The sequence below is a fragment of the Ambystoma mexicanum genome, chromosome 5p (genome assembly GCF_040938575.1).
Source record: "Ambystoma mexicanum isolate Mex_15411 chromosome 5p, UKY_AmexF1_1, whole genome shotgun sequence".
Classification (NCBI taxonomy): domain Eukaryota; kingdom Metazoa; phylum Chordata; class Amphibia; order Caudata; family Ambystomatidae; genus Ambystoma; species Ambystoma mexicanum.
Window position 1 is genome coordinate 143,129,391 of NC_090930.1, and position 15,464 is coordinate 143,144,854.

Below are 15,464 nucleotides of genomic sequence, written 5' to 3' on the forward strand. Positions count from 1 at the left end.
AAAGCGCAGATGAGCTTACTGTGTACTGAATGCAAGTTGTCACAATGGCATAGGTCAATAGCACCTGTGAAGGCACTGATGGCATAACTGGCATAGCTGGGTGTGGGTTTTCAGGTTCTGCTGGCTGAGCTGGTGGAGTGGCCTTCGCGGGCTGGGCATGTGGAGTGGCATTTGCTGGCAGGGCAGGTTGAGTGGCTTTTGATAGCTGGGCAGGTGGAGTGGCCTTCGCTGGCAGAGCGGGTGGAGTGCCTTTTGCTGGCTGGGCAGGTGGAATGCCCTTTTCTGGCTGGGCAAGTGCAGTGGCCTTCACTGGCAGGGCAGGTTGAGTGACCTTCGCTGACTGAGGTGGTGGAGTGGCCTTCATTGACTAGGCCGGTGGAGTGGCCTTTGCTGGCTGAGCTGGTGGAGTGGCCTTCGTTGGCTGAGCTGGTGAAGTGGCCTTAGCTGGCTGGGCAGTTAGTTGAAGTGGCCTGTGCTGGTTAAGCAGGTGGACGGGCATTCGCTGACTGAGCTGGTGTAGTGGTCTTTGCTGGCTGGGCAGGTTGAGTGGCCTTCGCAGGCAGGGCAGGTGGAGTGGCCTTCGCTGGCTGAGCTGGTGGAGTGGCCTTCGCTGGCTGGGCAGGTGGAGTGACCTTCGCTGGCTGAGCTGGCGGAGTGGCCTTCGATGGCAGGGCAGGTGGAGTGGCCTTCGCTGGCTGGGCAGGTGGAGTGGCCTTCGCTGGCTGAGCTGGTGGAGTGGCCTTCGCTGGCTGGGCAGGTGGAGTGGCCTTCGCTGGCTGGACAGGTGGTGTGGCGTAAGATGGCTGAGCTAGTGGTGTGGCCTGTGCTGGCTGGGCAGGTGGAGTGGCCTTCGCTGGCTGGGCAGGTGGAGTGGCCTTCGCTGGCTGGGCTGGTGGAGTGGCCTTCACTGGCTGAGCTGGTGGAGTGGCCTTCGCTGGCTGGGCAGGTGGAGTGGCCTTCGCTGGCTGGGCAGGTGGAGTGGCCTTCGCTGGCTGAGCTGGTGGAGTGGCCTTCGTTGGCTGGACAGGTGGAGTGGCCTTCGCTGGCTGGTCAGGTGTAGCGGCCTGTACTAGCTTGGCAGGTTGAGTTGCCCTTACTGGCTGGGCAGGTGGAGTGGCCCTTACTGGCTGGGCAGGTGGAGTGGCCTTCGCTGGCTGGGCAGGTGAAGTGGCCTTCGCTGGCTGGCCAGGTGGAGTAGTCTTCCTGGCTGGGCATGTGGAGTGGCCTTCACAGGCTGGACAGGTGAGGTGGCCTTTGCTGGCTGAGTTATTAGAGTGGCCTGCGCTGGCTGGGCCGGTGGAGTGGCATTCCCTGGGTGGGCAGGAGTAGCGGCCTGTGCTAGCTGGGCAGGTGGAGAGGCCTTTGCTGGCTGAGTGGCCTTTGCTGGCTGAGTGGCCTTCACTGGCTGAGCGGCCTTCACTGGCTGGGCAGGTGGAGTGGCTTCCGCTGGCCGGGCAGGTGGAGTGGCCTTCACTGGCTGAGCTGGTGGAGTGACCTTCTGCTGAGCTGGTAGAGTGGCCTTCGCTGGCTGGGCAGGTGGAGTGACCTTCGCTGGCTGAGCTGGGGGAGTGGCCTTCGCTGGCAGGGCAGGTGGAGTGGCCTTCGCTGGCTGAGCTGGTGGAGTGGCCTTCGCTGGCTGGGCAGGTGGAGTTGCTTTCGCTGGCTGGACAGGTGGTGTGGCGTAAGCTGGCTGAACTAGTGGTGTGGCCTGTGCTGGCTGGGCAGGTGGAGTGGCCTTCGCTGGCTGGGCAGGTGGAGTGGCCTTCGCTGGCTGGGCTGGTGGAGTGGCCTTCACTGGCTGAGCTGGTGGAGTGGCCTTCGTTGGCTGGACAGGTGGAGTGGCCTTCGCTGGCTGGACAGGTGGGGAGGAGTTCGCTTGCTGAGCTACTGGAGTGGCCTGTGCTGGCTGGGCAGGTGGAGGGGCCTTCGCTGGCTGGTCAGGTGTAGCGGCCTGTACTAGCTGGGCAGGTGGAGTTGCCCTCACTGGCTGGGCAGGTGGAGTGGCCTTCGCTGGCTGGGCAGGTGAAGTGGCCTTCGCTGGCTGGCCAGGTGGAGTAGTCTTCCTGGCTGGGCATGTGGAGTGGCCTTCACTGGCTGGACAGGTGGGGTGGCCTTTGCTGGCTGAGCTATTGGAGTGGCCTGCGCTGGCTGGGCAGGTGGAGTGGCATTCCCTGGGTGGGCAGGTGTAGCGGCCTGTGCTAGCTGGGCAGGTGGAGAGGCCTTTGCTGGCTGAGTGGCCTTTGCTGGCTGAGTGGCCTTTGCTGGCTGAGTGGCCTTCACTGGCTGAGCTGGTGGAGTGACCTTCTGCTGGGCAGGTGGACGGGGTTCGCTGGCTGAACTGGTGGTGTGGCTTTCGCTGGCTGAGCTGATGGAGTGGCTTTCGCTGGCTGAGCAGGTGGAGTGCCTTTCGCTGGCTGAGCTGGTGGAGTGGCCTTCGCTGGCTGGGCAGGTTGAGTGGCTTTCGCTAGCTGAGCAGGTGGTGTGCCTTTCGCTGGCTGAGCTATTGGAGTGGCCTTTGCTGGCTGAGCTGGTGGAGTGTCCTTCTCTGGCTGGGCAGGTTGAGTGGCCGTCGCTGGCTGAGCAGGTGGAGTGCCTTTTGCTGGCTGAGGTGGTGGAGTGGCCTTCGCTGGCAGGGCAGGTTGAGTTGCTTTCGCTGGCTAGGCTGGTGGAGTGACCTTTGCTGGCTGGGCAGGTTGAGTGGCTTCCGCTAGCCGAGCATGTGGAGTGCCTTTCGCTGGCTGAGTTGGTGGAGTGGCAGGTGGAGTGGCCTTCACTGGCTGGACAGGTGGGGTGGCCTTCGCTGGCTGAGCTAGTGGAGTGGCCTGCGCTCGCTGGGCAGGTGGAGTTGCCTAGCTGGGTTGGCAGGTATAGCGGCCTGTGCTAGCTGGGCAGGTGGAGAGGCCTTTGCTGGCTGAGTGGCCTTTGCTGGCTGAGTGGCCTTTGCTGGCTGAGTTGCCTTTGCAGGCTGAGTGGCCTTCGCTGGCTGGGCAGGTGGAGTGGCCTTCACTGACTGAGCTGGTGGAGGGACCTTCTGCTAGGCAGGTGGAGTGGCTTTCGTTTGCTGGGCAGGTTGAGTGGTTTTCGCTGGCTGAGCAGGTGGAGTGCCTTTCGCTGGCTGAGGTGGTGGAGTGGCCTTCGCTGGCGGGGCAGGTTGAGTTGCTGTTCACTGGCTGGGCTGGTGGAGTGGCCTTTGCTGGCTGGGAAGGTAGAGTGGCTTTCGCTAGCTGAGCTGGTGGAGTGGCAGGTGGAGTGGCCTTCGCTGGCTGGGCTGGTGGAGTGACCTTCGCTGGCTGGGCAGGTGAAGCCGCCTGTGCTGGCTGGCCAGGTGGAGTAGTCTTCCTGGCTGGGCAGGTTGAGTGGCCTTCACTGGCTGGACAGGTGGAGTGGCCTTCGCTGGCTGAGCTAGTGGAGTGGCCTTCGCTGGCTGGGCAGGTGGAGTGACCTTCGCTGGCTGAGCTGGGGGAGTGGCCTTCGATGGCAGGGCAGGTGGAGTGGCCTTCGCTGGCTGGGCAGGTCGAGTGGCCTTCGCTGGCTGGGCAGGTGGAGTGGCCTTCGCTGGCTGAGCTGGTGGAGTGGCCTTCGCTGGCTGGGCAGGTGGAGTGGCCTTCGCTGGCTAGACAGGTGGTGTGGCGTAAGCTGGCTGAGCTAGTGGTGTGGCCTGTGCTGGCTGGGCGGGTGGAGTGGCCTTCGCTGGCTGGGCAGGTGGAGTGGCCTTCGCTGACTGGGCTGGTGGAGTGGCCTTCACTGGCTGAGCTGGTGGAGTGGCCTTCGTTGGCTGGACAGGTGGAGTGGCCTTCGCTGGCTGGACAGGTGGGGAGGAGTTTGCTTGCTGAGCTACTGGAGTGGCCTGTGCTGGCTGGGCAGGTGGAGTGGCCTGTGCTGGCTGGTCAGGTGTAGCGGCCTGTACTAGCTGGGCAGGTGGAGTTGCCCTTACTGGCTGGGCAGGTGGAGTGGCCTTCGCTGGCTGGGCAGGTGAAGTGGCTTCCGCTGGCCGGGCAGGTGGAGTGGCCTTCACTGGCTGAGCTGGTGGAGTGACCTTCTGCTGAGCTGGTAGAGTGGCCTTCGCTGGCTGGACAGGTGGAGTGACCTTCGCTGGCTAAGCTGGGGGAGTGGCCTTCGCTGGCAGGGCAGGTGGAGTGGCCTTCGCTGGCTGGGCAGGTGGAGTGGCCTTCGCTGGCTGGGCAGGTGGAGTGGCCTTCGCTCGCTGGGCTGGTGGAGTGGCCTTCGCTGGCTGGACAGGTGGGGAGGAGTTCGCTTGCTGAGCTACTGGAGTGGCCTGTGCTGGCTGGGCAGGTGGAGTGGCCTTCGCTGGCTGGTCATGTGTAGCGGCCTGTACTAGCTGGGCAGGTGGAGTTGCCCTCACTGGCTGGGCAGGTGGAGTGGCCTTCACTGGCTGGGCTGGTGAAGTGGCCTTCGCTGGCTGGCCAGGTGGAGTAGTCTTCCTGGCTGGGCATGTGGAGTGGCCTTCACTGGCTGGACAGGTGGGGTGGCCTTTGCTGGCTGAGCTATTGGAGTGGCCTGCGCTGGCTGGGCAGGTGGAGTGGCATTCCCTGGGTGGGCAGGTGTAGCGGCCTGTGCTAGCTGGGCAAGTGGAGAGGCCTTTGCTGGCTGAGTGGCCTTTGCTGGCTGAGTGGCCTTTGCTGGCTGAGTGGCCTTCACTGGCTGAGCTGGTGGAGTGACCTTCTGCTGGGCAGGTGGAATGGGTTCGCTGGCTGAACTGGTGGTGTGGCCTTCGCTGGCTGAGCTGATGGAGTGGCTTTCGCTGGCTGAGCAGGTGGAGTGCCTTTCGCTGGCTGAGCTGGTGGAGTGGCCTTCGCTGGCTGGGCAGGGTGAGTGGCTTTCGCCAGCTGAGCAGGTGGAGTGCCTTTCGCTGGCTGAGCTATTGGAGTGGCCTTTGCTGGCTGAGCTGGTGGAGTGTCCTTCTCTGGCTGGGCAGGTTGAGTGGCTTTCGCTAGCTGAGCAGGTGGAGTGCCTTTTGCTGGCTGAGGTGGTGGAGTGGCCTTCGCTGGCAGGGCAGGTTGAGTTGCTTTCGCTGGCTAGGCTGGTGGAGTGACCTTTGCTGGCTGGGCAGGTTGAGTGGCTTCCGCTAGCCGAGCAAGTGGAGTGCCTTTCGCTGGCTGAGCTGGTGGAGTGGCAGGTGGAGTGGCCTTCACTGGCTGGGAATGTGGAGTGGCTATCACTGGCTGGACAGGTGGGGTGGCCTTTGCTGGCTGAGCTAGTGGAGTTGCCTGCGCTCGCTGGGCAGGTGGAGTTGCCTAGCTGGGTGGGCAGGTATAGCGGCCTGTACTAGCTGGGCAGGTGGAGAGGACTTTGCTGGCTGAGTGGCCTTTGCTGGCTGAGTGGCCTTTGCTGGCTGAGTGGCCTTTGCTGGCTGAGTGGCCTTCACTGGCTGAGTGGCCTTCACTGGCTGGGCAGGTGGAGTGGCTTCCGCTGGCTGGGCAGGTGGAGTGGCCTTCACTGGCTGAGCTGGTGGAGTGACCTTCTGCTGGGCAGGTGGAGTGGGTTCGCTGGCTGAACTGGTGAGTGGCCTTCGCTGGCTGAGCTGATGGAGTGGCTTTCGCTGGCTGAGCAGGTGGAGTGCCTTTCGCTGGCTGAGCTGGTGGAGTGCCTTTCGCTGGCTGAGCTGGTGGAGTGACCTTCGCTGGCTGGGCAGGTTGAGTGGCTTTCGCTAGCTGAGCAGGTGGAGTGCCTTTCGCTGGCTGAGCTATTGGAGTGGCCTTTGCTGGCTGAGCTGGTGGAGTGTCCTTCTCTGGCTGGGCAGGTTGAGTGGCCTTCGCTGGCTGAGCAGGTGGAGTGCCTTTTGCTGGCTGAGGTGGTGGAGTGGCCTTCGCTGGCAGGGCAGGTGGAGTGCCTTTCGCTGGCTGAGCTATTGGAGTGGCCTTTGCTGGCTGAGCTGGTGGAGTGTCCTTCTCTGGCTGGGCAGGTTGAGTGGCCTTCGCTGGCTGAGCAGGTGGAGTGCCTTTTGCTGGCTGAGGTGGTGGAGTGGCCTTCGCTGGCAGGGCAGGTTGAGTGCCTTTCACTGGCTGGGCATGTGGAGTGGCCTTCACTGGCTGGACAGGTGGGGTGGCCTTCGCTGGCTGAGCTAGTGGAGTGGCCTGCGCTCGCTGGGCAGGTGGAGTTGCCTTAGCTGGGTGGGCAGGTATAGCGGCCTGTGCTAGCTGGGCAGGTGGAGAGGCCTTTGCTGGCTGAGTGGCCTTTGCTGGCTGAGTGGCCTTTGCTGGCTGAGTGGCCTTTGCTGGCTGAATGGCCTTTGCTGGCTGAGTGGCCTCCGCTGGCTGGGCAGGTGGAGTGGCCTTCACTGACTGAGCTGGTGGAGGGACCTTCTGCTGGGCAGGTGGAGTGGCTTTCGTTTGCTGGGCAGGTTGAGTGCCTTTCGCTGGCTGAGGTGGTGTAGTGGCCTTCGCTGGCTGGGCAGGTTGAGTTGCTTTCGCTGGCTGGGCTGGTGGAGTGGCCTTTGCTGGCTGGGCAGGTAGAGTGGCTTTCGCTAGCTGTGCTGGTGGAGTGGCAGGTGGAGTGGCCTTCGCTGGCTGGGCTGGTGGAGTGACCTTCGCTGGCTGGGCAGGTGGAGCCGCCTGTGCTGGCTGGCCAGGTGGAGTAGTCTTCCTGGCTGGGCATGTGGAGTGGCCTTCACTGGCTGGACAGGTGGGGTGGCCTTCGCTGGCTGAGCTAGTGGAGTGGCGCGCTGGCTGGGCAGGTGGAGTTGCCTTAGCTGGGTGGGCAGGTATAGCGGCCTGTGCTAGCTGGGCAGGTGGAGAGGCCTTTGCTGGCTGAGTGGCCTTTCCTGGCTGAGTGGCCTTTCCTGGCTGAGTGGCCTTCACTGGCTGAGTGGCCTTCACTGGCTGGGTAGGTGGAGTGGCCTCTGCTGGCTGGGCAGGTGGAGTGGCCTTCACTGGCTGAGCTGGTGGAGGGACCTTCGGCTGGGCAGGTGGAGTGGCTTTCGCTGGCTGAGCAGGTGGCGTGCCTTTCACTGGCTGAGCTGGTGGAGAGGCCTTCGCTGGCTGGGCAGGTTGAGTGGCTTTCGCTAGCTGAGCAGGTGGAGTGCCTTTCGCTGGCTGAGCTGGTGGAGTGGCCTCGCTGGCTGGGCAGGTTGAGTGGCTTTCGCTGGCTGAGCTGGTGGAGTGGCCTTCGTTGGCTGGGCAGGTTGAGTGGCCTCTGCTGGCTGGGTATGTGGAGTGGCCTTCACTAACTGAGCTGGTGGAGTGACCTTCTGCTGGGCAGGTGGAGTGGCTTTCGCTGGCTAGGCAGGTGGAGTGGGTTCGCTAGCTGAGCTGGTGGAGTGGCATTCGCTGGCTGAGCTGGTGGAGTGGCTTTCGCTTTCTGAGCAGGTGGAGTGCCTTTCGCTGGCTGAGCTGGTGGCGAGGCCTTCGCTGACTGGGCAGGTTGAGTGGCTTTCGCTAGCTGAGCAGGTGGAGTGCCTTTCGCTGGCTGAGCTGGTGGAGTGGCCTTCGCTGGCTGGGCAGGTTGAGTGGCTTTCGCTGGCTGAGCTGGTGGAGTGGCCTCCGTTGGCTGGGCTGGTTGAGTGGCCTTCGCTGGCTGAGCAGTGGAGTGCCTTTCGCTGGTTGAGGTGGTGGAGTGGCCTTCACTGGCGGGGCAGGTTGAGTGGCTTTCGCTGGCTGGGCTGGTGGAGTGGCCTTTGCTGGCTGGGCAGGTTGAGTGGCTTTCGCTAGCAGAGCAGGTGGAGTGTCTTTCGCTGGATGAGCTGGTGGAGTGGCAGGTGGAGGGGCCTTCGCTGGCTGGGCTGGTGGAGTGACCATCGCTGGCTGGGCAGGTGGAGCGGCCTGTGCTGGTTGGGCATAAGTCTGTGCCTTCCGCTTCTTCCATTTGGCTGCGCTGGCTGGGCAGGTGGCTGGGCAGGTGGAGTGGCCTTCGCTGACTGAGTGACCTTCACTGTCTGAGTGGCCTTCACTGGCTGGGTAGGTGGAGTGGCCTTCGCTGGCTGGGCAGGTGGAGTGGCTTTCGCTGGCTGAGCTGGTGGAGTGGCCTGCGCTGGCTGGGCAGGTTGAGTGGCTTTCGCTGGCTGGGCTGGTGGAGTGCCTTTCGCTGGCTGAGCTGATGCAGTGGCCTTTGCTGGCTGGGCAGGTTGAGTGGCTTTCGCTGGCTGGGCTGGTGGAGTGCCTTTCGCTGGCTGAGCTGGTGCAGTGGCCTTTGCTGGCTGGGCAGGTTGAGTGGCTTTCGCTGGCTGAGCAGGTGGAGTGCCTTTCGCTGGCTGAGCTGGTGGAGTAGCAGGTGGAGTGCCTTTCGCTGGCTGAGCTGGTGCAGTGGCCTTTGCTGGCTGGGCAGGTTGAGTGGCTTTCGCTGGCCGGGCAGGTGGAGTGGCCTTCACTGGCTGAGCTGGTGGAGTGACCTTCTGCTGAGCTGGTAGAGTGGCCTTCGCTGGCTGGACAGGTGGAGTGACCTTCGCTGGCTAAGCTGGGGGAGTGGCCTTCGCTGGCAGGGCAGGTGGAGTGGCCTTCGCTGGCTGGGCAGGTGGAGTGGCCTTCGCTCGCTGGGCTGGTGGAGTGGCCTTCGCTGGCTGGACAGGTGGGGAGGAGTTCGCTTGCTGAGCTACTGGAGTGGCCTGTGCTGGCTGGGCAGGTGGAGTGGCCTTCGCTGGCTGGTCATGTGTAGCGGCCTGTACTAGCTGGGCAGGTGGAGTTGCCCTCACTGGCTGGGCAGGTGGAGTGGCCTTCACTGGCTGGGCTGGTGAAGTGGCCTTCGCTGGCTGGCCAGGTGGAGTAGTCTTCCTGGCTGGGCATGTGGAGTGGCCTTCACTGGCTGGACAGGTGGGGTGGCCTTTGCTGGCTGAGCTATTGGAGTGGCCTGCGCTGGCTGGGCAGGTGGAGTGGCATTCCCTGGGTGGGCAGGTGTAGCGGCCTGTGCTAGCTGGGCAGGTGGAGAGGCCTTTGCTGGCTGAGTGGCCTTTGCTGGCTGAGTGGCCTTTGCTGGCTGAGTGGCCTTTGCTGGCTGAGGGGCCTTCACTGGCTGAGCTGGTGGAGTGACCTTCTGCTGGGCAGGTGGAATGGGTTCGCTGGCTGAACTGGTGGTGTGGCCTTCGCTGGCTGAGCAGGTGGAGTGCCTTTCGCTGGCTGAGCTGGTGGAGTGGCCTTCGCTGGCTGGGCAGGGTGAGTGGCTTTCGCCAGCTGAGCAGGTGGAGTGCCTTTCGCTGGCTGAGCTATTGGAGTGGCCTTTGCTGGCTGAGCTGGTGGAGTGTCCTTCTCTGGCTGGGCAGGTTGAGTGGCCTTCGCTGGCTGAGCAGGTGGAGTGCCTTTTGCTGGCTGAGGTGGTGGAGTGGCCTTCGCTGGCAGGGCAGGTTGAGTTGCTTTCGCTGGCTAGGCTGGTGGAGTGACCTTTGCTGGCTGGGCAGGTTGAGTGGCTTCCGCTAGCCGAGCATGTGGAGTGCCTTTCGCTGGCTGAGCTGGTGGAGTGGCAGGTGGAGTGGCCTTCACTGGCTGGGCATGTGAAGTGGCTATCACTGGCTGGACAGGTGGGGTGGCCTTCGCAGGCTGAGCTAGTGGAGTGGCCTGCGCTCGCTGGGCAGGTGGAGTTGCCTAGCTGGGTGGGCAGGTATAGCGGCATGTGCTAGCTGGGCAGGTGGAGTGGCCTTTGCTGGCTGAGTGGCCTTTGCTGGCTGAGTTGCCTTTGCAGGCTGAGTTGCCTTTGCAGGCTGAGTTGCCTTTGCAGGCTGAGTGGCCTTCGCTGGCTGGGCAGGTGGAGTGGCCTTCACTGACTGAGCTGGTGGAGGGACCTTCTGCTGGGCAGGTGGAGTGGCTTTCGTTTGCTGGGCAGGTTGAGTGGTTTTCGCTGGCTGAGCAGGTGGAGTGCCTTTCGCTGGCTGGGCAGGTGGAGTGGCCTTCGCTGGCTGTGCTGGTGGAGTGGCCTTCACTGGCTGAGCTGGTGGAGTGGCCTTCGTTGGCTGGACAGGTGGAGTGGATTTCGCTAGCTGAGCTGGTGGAGTGGCAGGTGGAGTGGCCTTCGCTGGCTGGGCTGGTGGAGTGACCTTCGCTGGCTGGGCAGGTGGAGCCGCCTGTGCTGGCTGGCCAGGTGGAGTAGTCTTCCTGGCTGGGCAGGTTGAGTGGCCTTCACTGGCTGGACAGGTGGAGTGGCCTTCGCTGGCTGAGCTGGTGGAGTGGCCTTCGCTGGCTGGGCAGGTGGAGTGACCTTCGCTGGCTGAGCTGGGGGAGTGGCCTTCGATGGCAGGGCAGGTGGAGTGGCCTTCGCTGGCTGGGCAGGTGGAGTGGCCTTCGCTGGCTGGGCAGGTGGAGTGGCCTTCGCTGGCTGAGCTGGTGGAGTGGCCTTCGCTGGCTGGGCAGGTGGAGTGGCCTTCGCTGGCTGGACAGGTGGTGTGGCGTAAGCTGGCTGAGCTAGTGGTGTGGCCTGTGCTGGCTGGGCAGGTGGAGTGGCCTTCGCTGGCTGGGCAGGTGGAGTGGCCTTCGCTGGCTGGGCTGGTGGAGTGGCCTTCACTGGCTGAGCTGGTGGAGTGGCCTTCGTTGGCTGGACAGGTGGAGTGGCCTTCGCTGGCTGGACAGGTGGGGAGGAGTTCGCTTGCTGAGCTACTGGAGTGGCCTGTGCTGGCTGGGCAGGTGGAGTGGCCTTCGCTGGCTGGTCAGGTGTAGCGGCCTGTACTAGCTGGGCAGGTGGAGTTGCCCTTACTGGCTGGGCAGGTGGAGTGGCCTTCGCTGGCTGGGCAGGTGAAGTGGCCTTCGCTGGCTGGCCAGGTGGAGTAGTCTTCCTGGCTGGGCATGTGGAGTGGCCTTCACTGGCTGGACAGGTGGGGTGGCCTTTGCTGGCTGAGTTATTAGAGTGGCCTGCGCTGGCTGGGCAGGTGGAGTGGCATTCCCTGGGTGGGCAGGAGTAGCGGCCTGTGCTAGCTGGGCAGGTGGAGAGGCCTTTGCTGGCTGAGTGGCCTTTGCTGGCTGAGTGGCCTTTGCTGGCTGAGTGGCCTTCACTGGCTGAGTGGCCTTCACTGGCTGGGCAGGTGGAGTGGCTTCCGCTGGCCGGGCAGGTGGAGTGGCCTTCGCTGGCTGGCCAGGTGGAGTAGTCTTCCTGGCTGGGCATGTGGAGTGGCCTTCACTGGCTGGACAGGTGGGGTGGCCTTTGCTGGCTGAGTTATTAGAGTGGCCTGCGCTGGCTGGGCAGGTGGAGTGGCATTCCCTGGGTGGGCAGGAGTAGCGGCCTGTGCTAGCTGGGCAGGTGGAGAGGCCTTTGCTGGCTGAGTGGCCTTTGCTGGCTGAGTGGCCTTCACTGGCTGAGTGGCCTTCACTGGCTGGGCAGGTGGAGTGGCTTCCGCTGGCCGGGCAGGTGGAGTGGCCTTCACTGGCTGAGCTGGTGGAGTGACCTTCTGCTGAGCTGGTAGAGTGGCCTTCGCTGGCTGGGCAGGTGGAGTGACCTTCGCTGGCTGAGCTGGGGGAGTGGCCTTCGCTGGCAGGGCAGGTGGAGTGGCCTTCGCTGGCAAGGCAGGTGGAGTGGCCTTTGCTGGCTGGGCAGGTGGAGTGGCCTTCGCTGGCTGAGCTGGTGGAGTGGCCTTCGCTGGCTGGGCAGGTGGAGTTGCCTTTGCTGGCTGGACAGGTGGTGTGGCGTAAACTGGCTGAACTAGTGGTGTGGCCTGTGCTGGCTGGGCAGGTGGAGTGGCCTTCGCTGGCTGGGCAGGTGGAGTGGCCTTCGCTGGCTGGGCTGGTGGAGTGGCCTTCACTGGCTGAGCTGGTGGAGTGGCCTTCGTTGGCTGGACAGGTGGAGTGGCCTTCGTTGGCTGGACAGGTGGAGTGGCCTTCGCTGGCTGGACAGGTGGGGAGGAGTTCGCTTGCTGAGCTACTGGAGTGGCCTGTGCTGGCTGGGCAGGTGGAGTGGCCTTCGCTGGCTGGTCAGGTGTAGCGGCCTGTACTAGCTGGGCAGGTGGAGTTGCCCTCACTGGCTGGGCAGGTGGAGTGGCCTTCGCTGGCTGGGCAGGTGAAGTGGCCTTCGCTGGCTGGCCAGGTGGAGTAGTCTTCCTGGCTGGGCATGTGGAGTGGCCTTCACTGGCTGGACAGGTGGGGTGGCCTTTGCTGGCTGAGCTATTGGAGTGGCCTGCGCTGGCTGGGCAGGTGGAGTGGCATTCCCTGGGTGGGCAGGTGTAGCGGCCTGTGCTAGCTGGGCAGGTGGAGAGGCCTTTGCTGGCTGAGTGGCCTTTGCTGGCTGAGTGGCCTTTGCTGGCTGAGTGGCCTTTGCTGGCTGAGTGGCCTTTGCTGGCTGAGTGGCCTTCACTGGCTGAGCTGGTGGAGTGACCTTCTGCTCGGCAGGTGGAGTGGGTTAGCTGGCTGAACTGGTGGTGTGGCCTTCACTGGCTGAGCTGATGGAGTGGCTTTCGCTGGCTGAGCAGGTGGAGTGCCTTTCGCTGGCTGAGCTGGTGGAGTGGCCTTCGCTGGCTGGGCAGGTTGAGTGGCTTTCGCCAGCTTAGCAGGTGGAGTGCCTTTCGCTGGCTGAGGTGGTGGAGTGGCCTTCGCTGGCAGGGCAGGTTGAGTTGCTTTCGCTGGCTAGGCTGGTGGAGTGACCTTTGCTGGCTGGGCAGGTTGAGTGGCTTCCGCTAGCCGAGCAAGTGGAGTGCCTTTCGCTGGCTGAGCTGGTGGAGTGGCAGGTGGAGTGGCCTTCACTGGCTGGGAATGTGGAGTGGCTATCACTGGCTGGACAGGTGGGGTGGCCTTTGCTGGCTGTGCTAGTGGAGTGGCCTGCGCTCGCTGGGCAGGTGGAGTTGCCTAGCTGGGTGGGCAGGTATAGCGGCCTGTACTAGCTGGGCAGGTGGAGAGGACTTTGATGGCTGAGTGGCCTTTGCTGGCTGAGTGGCCTTTGCTGGCTGAGTGGCCTTCACTGGCTGAGTGGCCTTCACTGGCTGGGCAGGTGGAGTGGCTTCCGCTGGCTGGGCAGGTGGAGTGGCCTTCACTGGCTGAGCTGGTGGAGTGACCTTCTGCTGGGCAGGTGGAGTGGGTTCGCTGGCTGAACTGGTGAGTGGCCTTCGCTGGCTGAGCTGATGGAGTGGCTTTCGCTGGCTGAGCAGGTGGAGTGCCTTTCGCTGGCTGAGCTGGTGGAGTGCCTTTCGCTGGCTGAGCTGGTGGAGTGACCTTCGCTGGCTGGGCAGGTTGAGTGGCTTTCGCTAGCTGAGCAGGTGGAGTGCCTTTCGCTGGCTGAGCTATTGGAGTGGCCTTTGCTGGCTGAGCTGGTGGAGTCTCCTTCTCTGGCTGGGCAGGTTGAGTGGCCTTCGCTGGCTGAGCAGGTGGAGTGCCTTTTGCTGGCTGAGGTGGTGGAGTGGCCTTCGCTGGCAGGGCAGGTTGAGTGCCTTTCGCTGGCTGAGCTGGTGGAGTGGCAGGTGGAGTGGCCTTCACTGGCTGGGCATGTGGAGTGGCCTTCACTGGCTGGACAGGTGGGGTGGCCTTCGCTGGCTGAGCTAGTGGAGTGGCCTGCGCTCGCTGGGCAGGTGGAGTTGCCTTAGCTGGGTGGGCAGGTATAGCGGCCTGTGCTAGCTGGGCAGGTGGAGAGGCCTTTGCTGGCTGAGTGGCCTTTGCTGGCTGAATGGCCTTTGCTGGCTGAGTGGCCTCCGCTGGCTGGGCAGGTGGAGTGGCCTTCACTGACTGAGCTGGTGGAGGGACCTTCTGCTGGGCAGGTGGAGTGGCTTTCGTTTGCTGGGCAGGTTGAGTGCCTTTCGCTGGCTGAGGTGGTGTAGTGGCCTTCGCTGGCTGGGCAGGTTGAGTTGCTTTCGCTGGCTGGGCTGGTGGAGTGGCCTTTGCTGGCTGGGCAGGTAGAGTGGCTTTCGCTAGCTGTGCTGGTGGAGTGGCAGGTGGAGTGGCCTTCGCTGGCTGGGCTGGTGGAGTGACCTTCGCTGGCTGGGCAGGTGGAGCCGCCTGTGCTGGCTGGCCAGGTGGAGTAGTCTTCCTGGCTGGGCATGTGGAGTGGCCTTCACTGGCTGGACAGGTGGGGTGGCCTTCGCTGGCTGAGCTAGTGGAGTGGCGCGCTGGCTGGGCAGGTGGAGTTGCCTTAGCTGGGTGGGCAGGTATAGCGGCCTGTGCTAGCTGGGCAGGTGGAGAGGCCTTTGCTGGCTGAGTGGCCTTTCCTGGCTGAGTGGCCTTTCCTGGCTGAGTGGCCTTTCCTGGCTGAGTGGCCTTCACTGGCTGAGTGGCCTTCACTGGCTGGGTAGGTGGAGTGGCCTCTGCTGGCTGGGCAGGTGGAGTGGCCTTCACTGGCTGAGCTGGTGGAGGGACCTTCGGCTGGGCAGGTGGAGTGGCTTTCGCTGGCTGAGCAGGTGGCGTGCCTTTCACTGGCTGAGCTGGTGGAGAGGCCTTCGCTGGCTGGGCAGGTTGAGTGGCTTTCGCTAGCTGAGCAGGTGGAGTGCCTTTCGCTGGCTGAGCTGGTGGAGTGGCCTCGCTGGCTGGGCAGGTTGAGTGGCTTTCGCTGGCTGAGCTGGTGGAGTGGCCTTCGTTGGCTGGGCAGGTTGAGTGGCCTCTGCTGGCTGGGTATGTGGAGTGGCCTTCACTAACTGAGCTGGTGGAGTGACCTTCTGCTGGGCAGGTGGATTGGCTTTCGCTGGCTAGGCAGGTGGAGTGGGTTCGCTAGCTGAGCTGGTGGAGTGGCATTCGCTGGCTGAGCTGGTGGAGTGGCTTTCGCTGGCTGAGCAGGTGGAGTGCCTTTCGCTGGCTGAGCTGGTGGCGAGGCCTTCGCTGACTGGGCAGGTTGAGTGGCTTTCGCTAGCTGAGCAGGTGGAGTGCCTTTCGCTGGCTGAGCTGGTGGAGTGGCCTTCGCTGGCTGGGCAGGTTGAGTGGCTTTCGCTGGCTGAGCTGGTGGAGTGGCCTCCGTTGGCTGGGCTGGTTGAGTGGCCTTCGCTGGCTGAGCAGTGGAGTGCCTTTCGCTGGTTGAGGTGGTGGAGTGGCCTTCACTGGCGGGGCAGGTTGAGTGGCTTTCGCTGGCTGGGCTGGTGGAGTGGCCTTTGCTGGCTGGGCAGGTTGAGTGGCTTTCGCTAGCAGAGCAGGTGGAGTGTCTTTCGCTGGATGAGCTGGTGGAGTGGCAGGTGGAGGGGCCTTCGCTGGCTGGGCTGGTGGAGTGACCATCGCTGGCTGGGCAGGTGGAGCGGCCTGTGCTGGTTGGGCATAAGTCTGCGCCTTCCGCTTCTTCCATTTGGCTGCGCTGGCTGGGCAGGTGGCTGGGCAGGTGGAGTGGCCTTCGCTGACTGAGTGACCTTCACTGTCTGAGTGGCCTTCACTGGCTGGGTAGGTGGAGTGGCCTTCGCTGGCTGGGCAGGTGGAGTGGCTTTCGCTGGCTGAGCTGGTGGAGTGGCCTGCGCTGGCTGGGCAGGTTGAGTGGCTTTCGCTGGCTGGGCTGGTGGAGTGCCTTTCGCTGGCTGAGCTGATGCAGTGGCCTTTGCTGGCTGGGCAGGTTGAGTGGCTTTCGCTGGCTGGGCTGGTGGAGTGCCGTTCGCTGGCTGAGCTGGTGCAGTGGCCTTTGCTGGCTGGGCAGGTTGAGTGGCTTTC

At 63.9% G+C, this 15,464-nt stretch overlaps 2 protein-coding genes across 2 annotated transcripts; both read right to left on the minus strand.

The window, feature by feature from the left end:
- Window positions 1-479: 479 nt before the first annotated feature.
- Window positions 480-7,821, minus strand: LOC138480501 (basic proline-rich protein-like). Its single transcript, XM_069612272.1, has 4 exons — window positions 7,188-7,821; window positions 5,480-7,078; window positions 1,232-2,067; window positions 480-1,127 (listed from the first exon to the last, which is right to left on the minus strand). Exons 1-4 carry the CDS (start codon window positions 7,819-7,821, stop codon window positions 480-482), a joined length of 3,717 nt encoding a protein of 1,238 aa, XP_069468373.1.
- A 2,094-nt stretch (window positions 7,822-9,915) lies between these two features.
- LOC138480502 (uncharacterized) lies at window positions 9,916-15,111 on the minus strand. Its single transcript, XM_069612273.1, has 4 exons — window positions 14,478-15,111; window positions 12,911-14,368; window positions 10,944-11,967; window positions 9,916-10,708 (listed from the first exon to the last, which is right to left on the minus strand). Exons 1-4 carry the CDS (start codon window positions 15,109-15,111, stop codon window positions 9,916-9,918), a joined length of 3,909 nt encoding a protein of 1,302 aa, XP_069468374.1.
- Window positions 15,112-15,464: the final 353 nt, after the last annotated feature.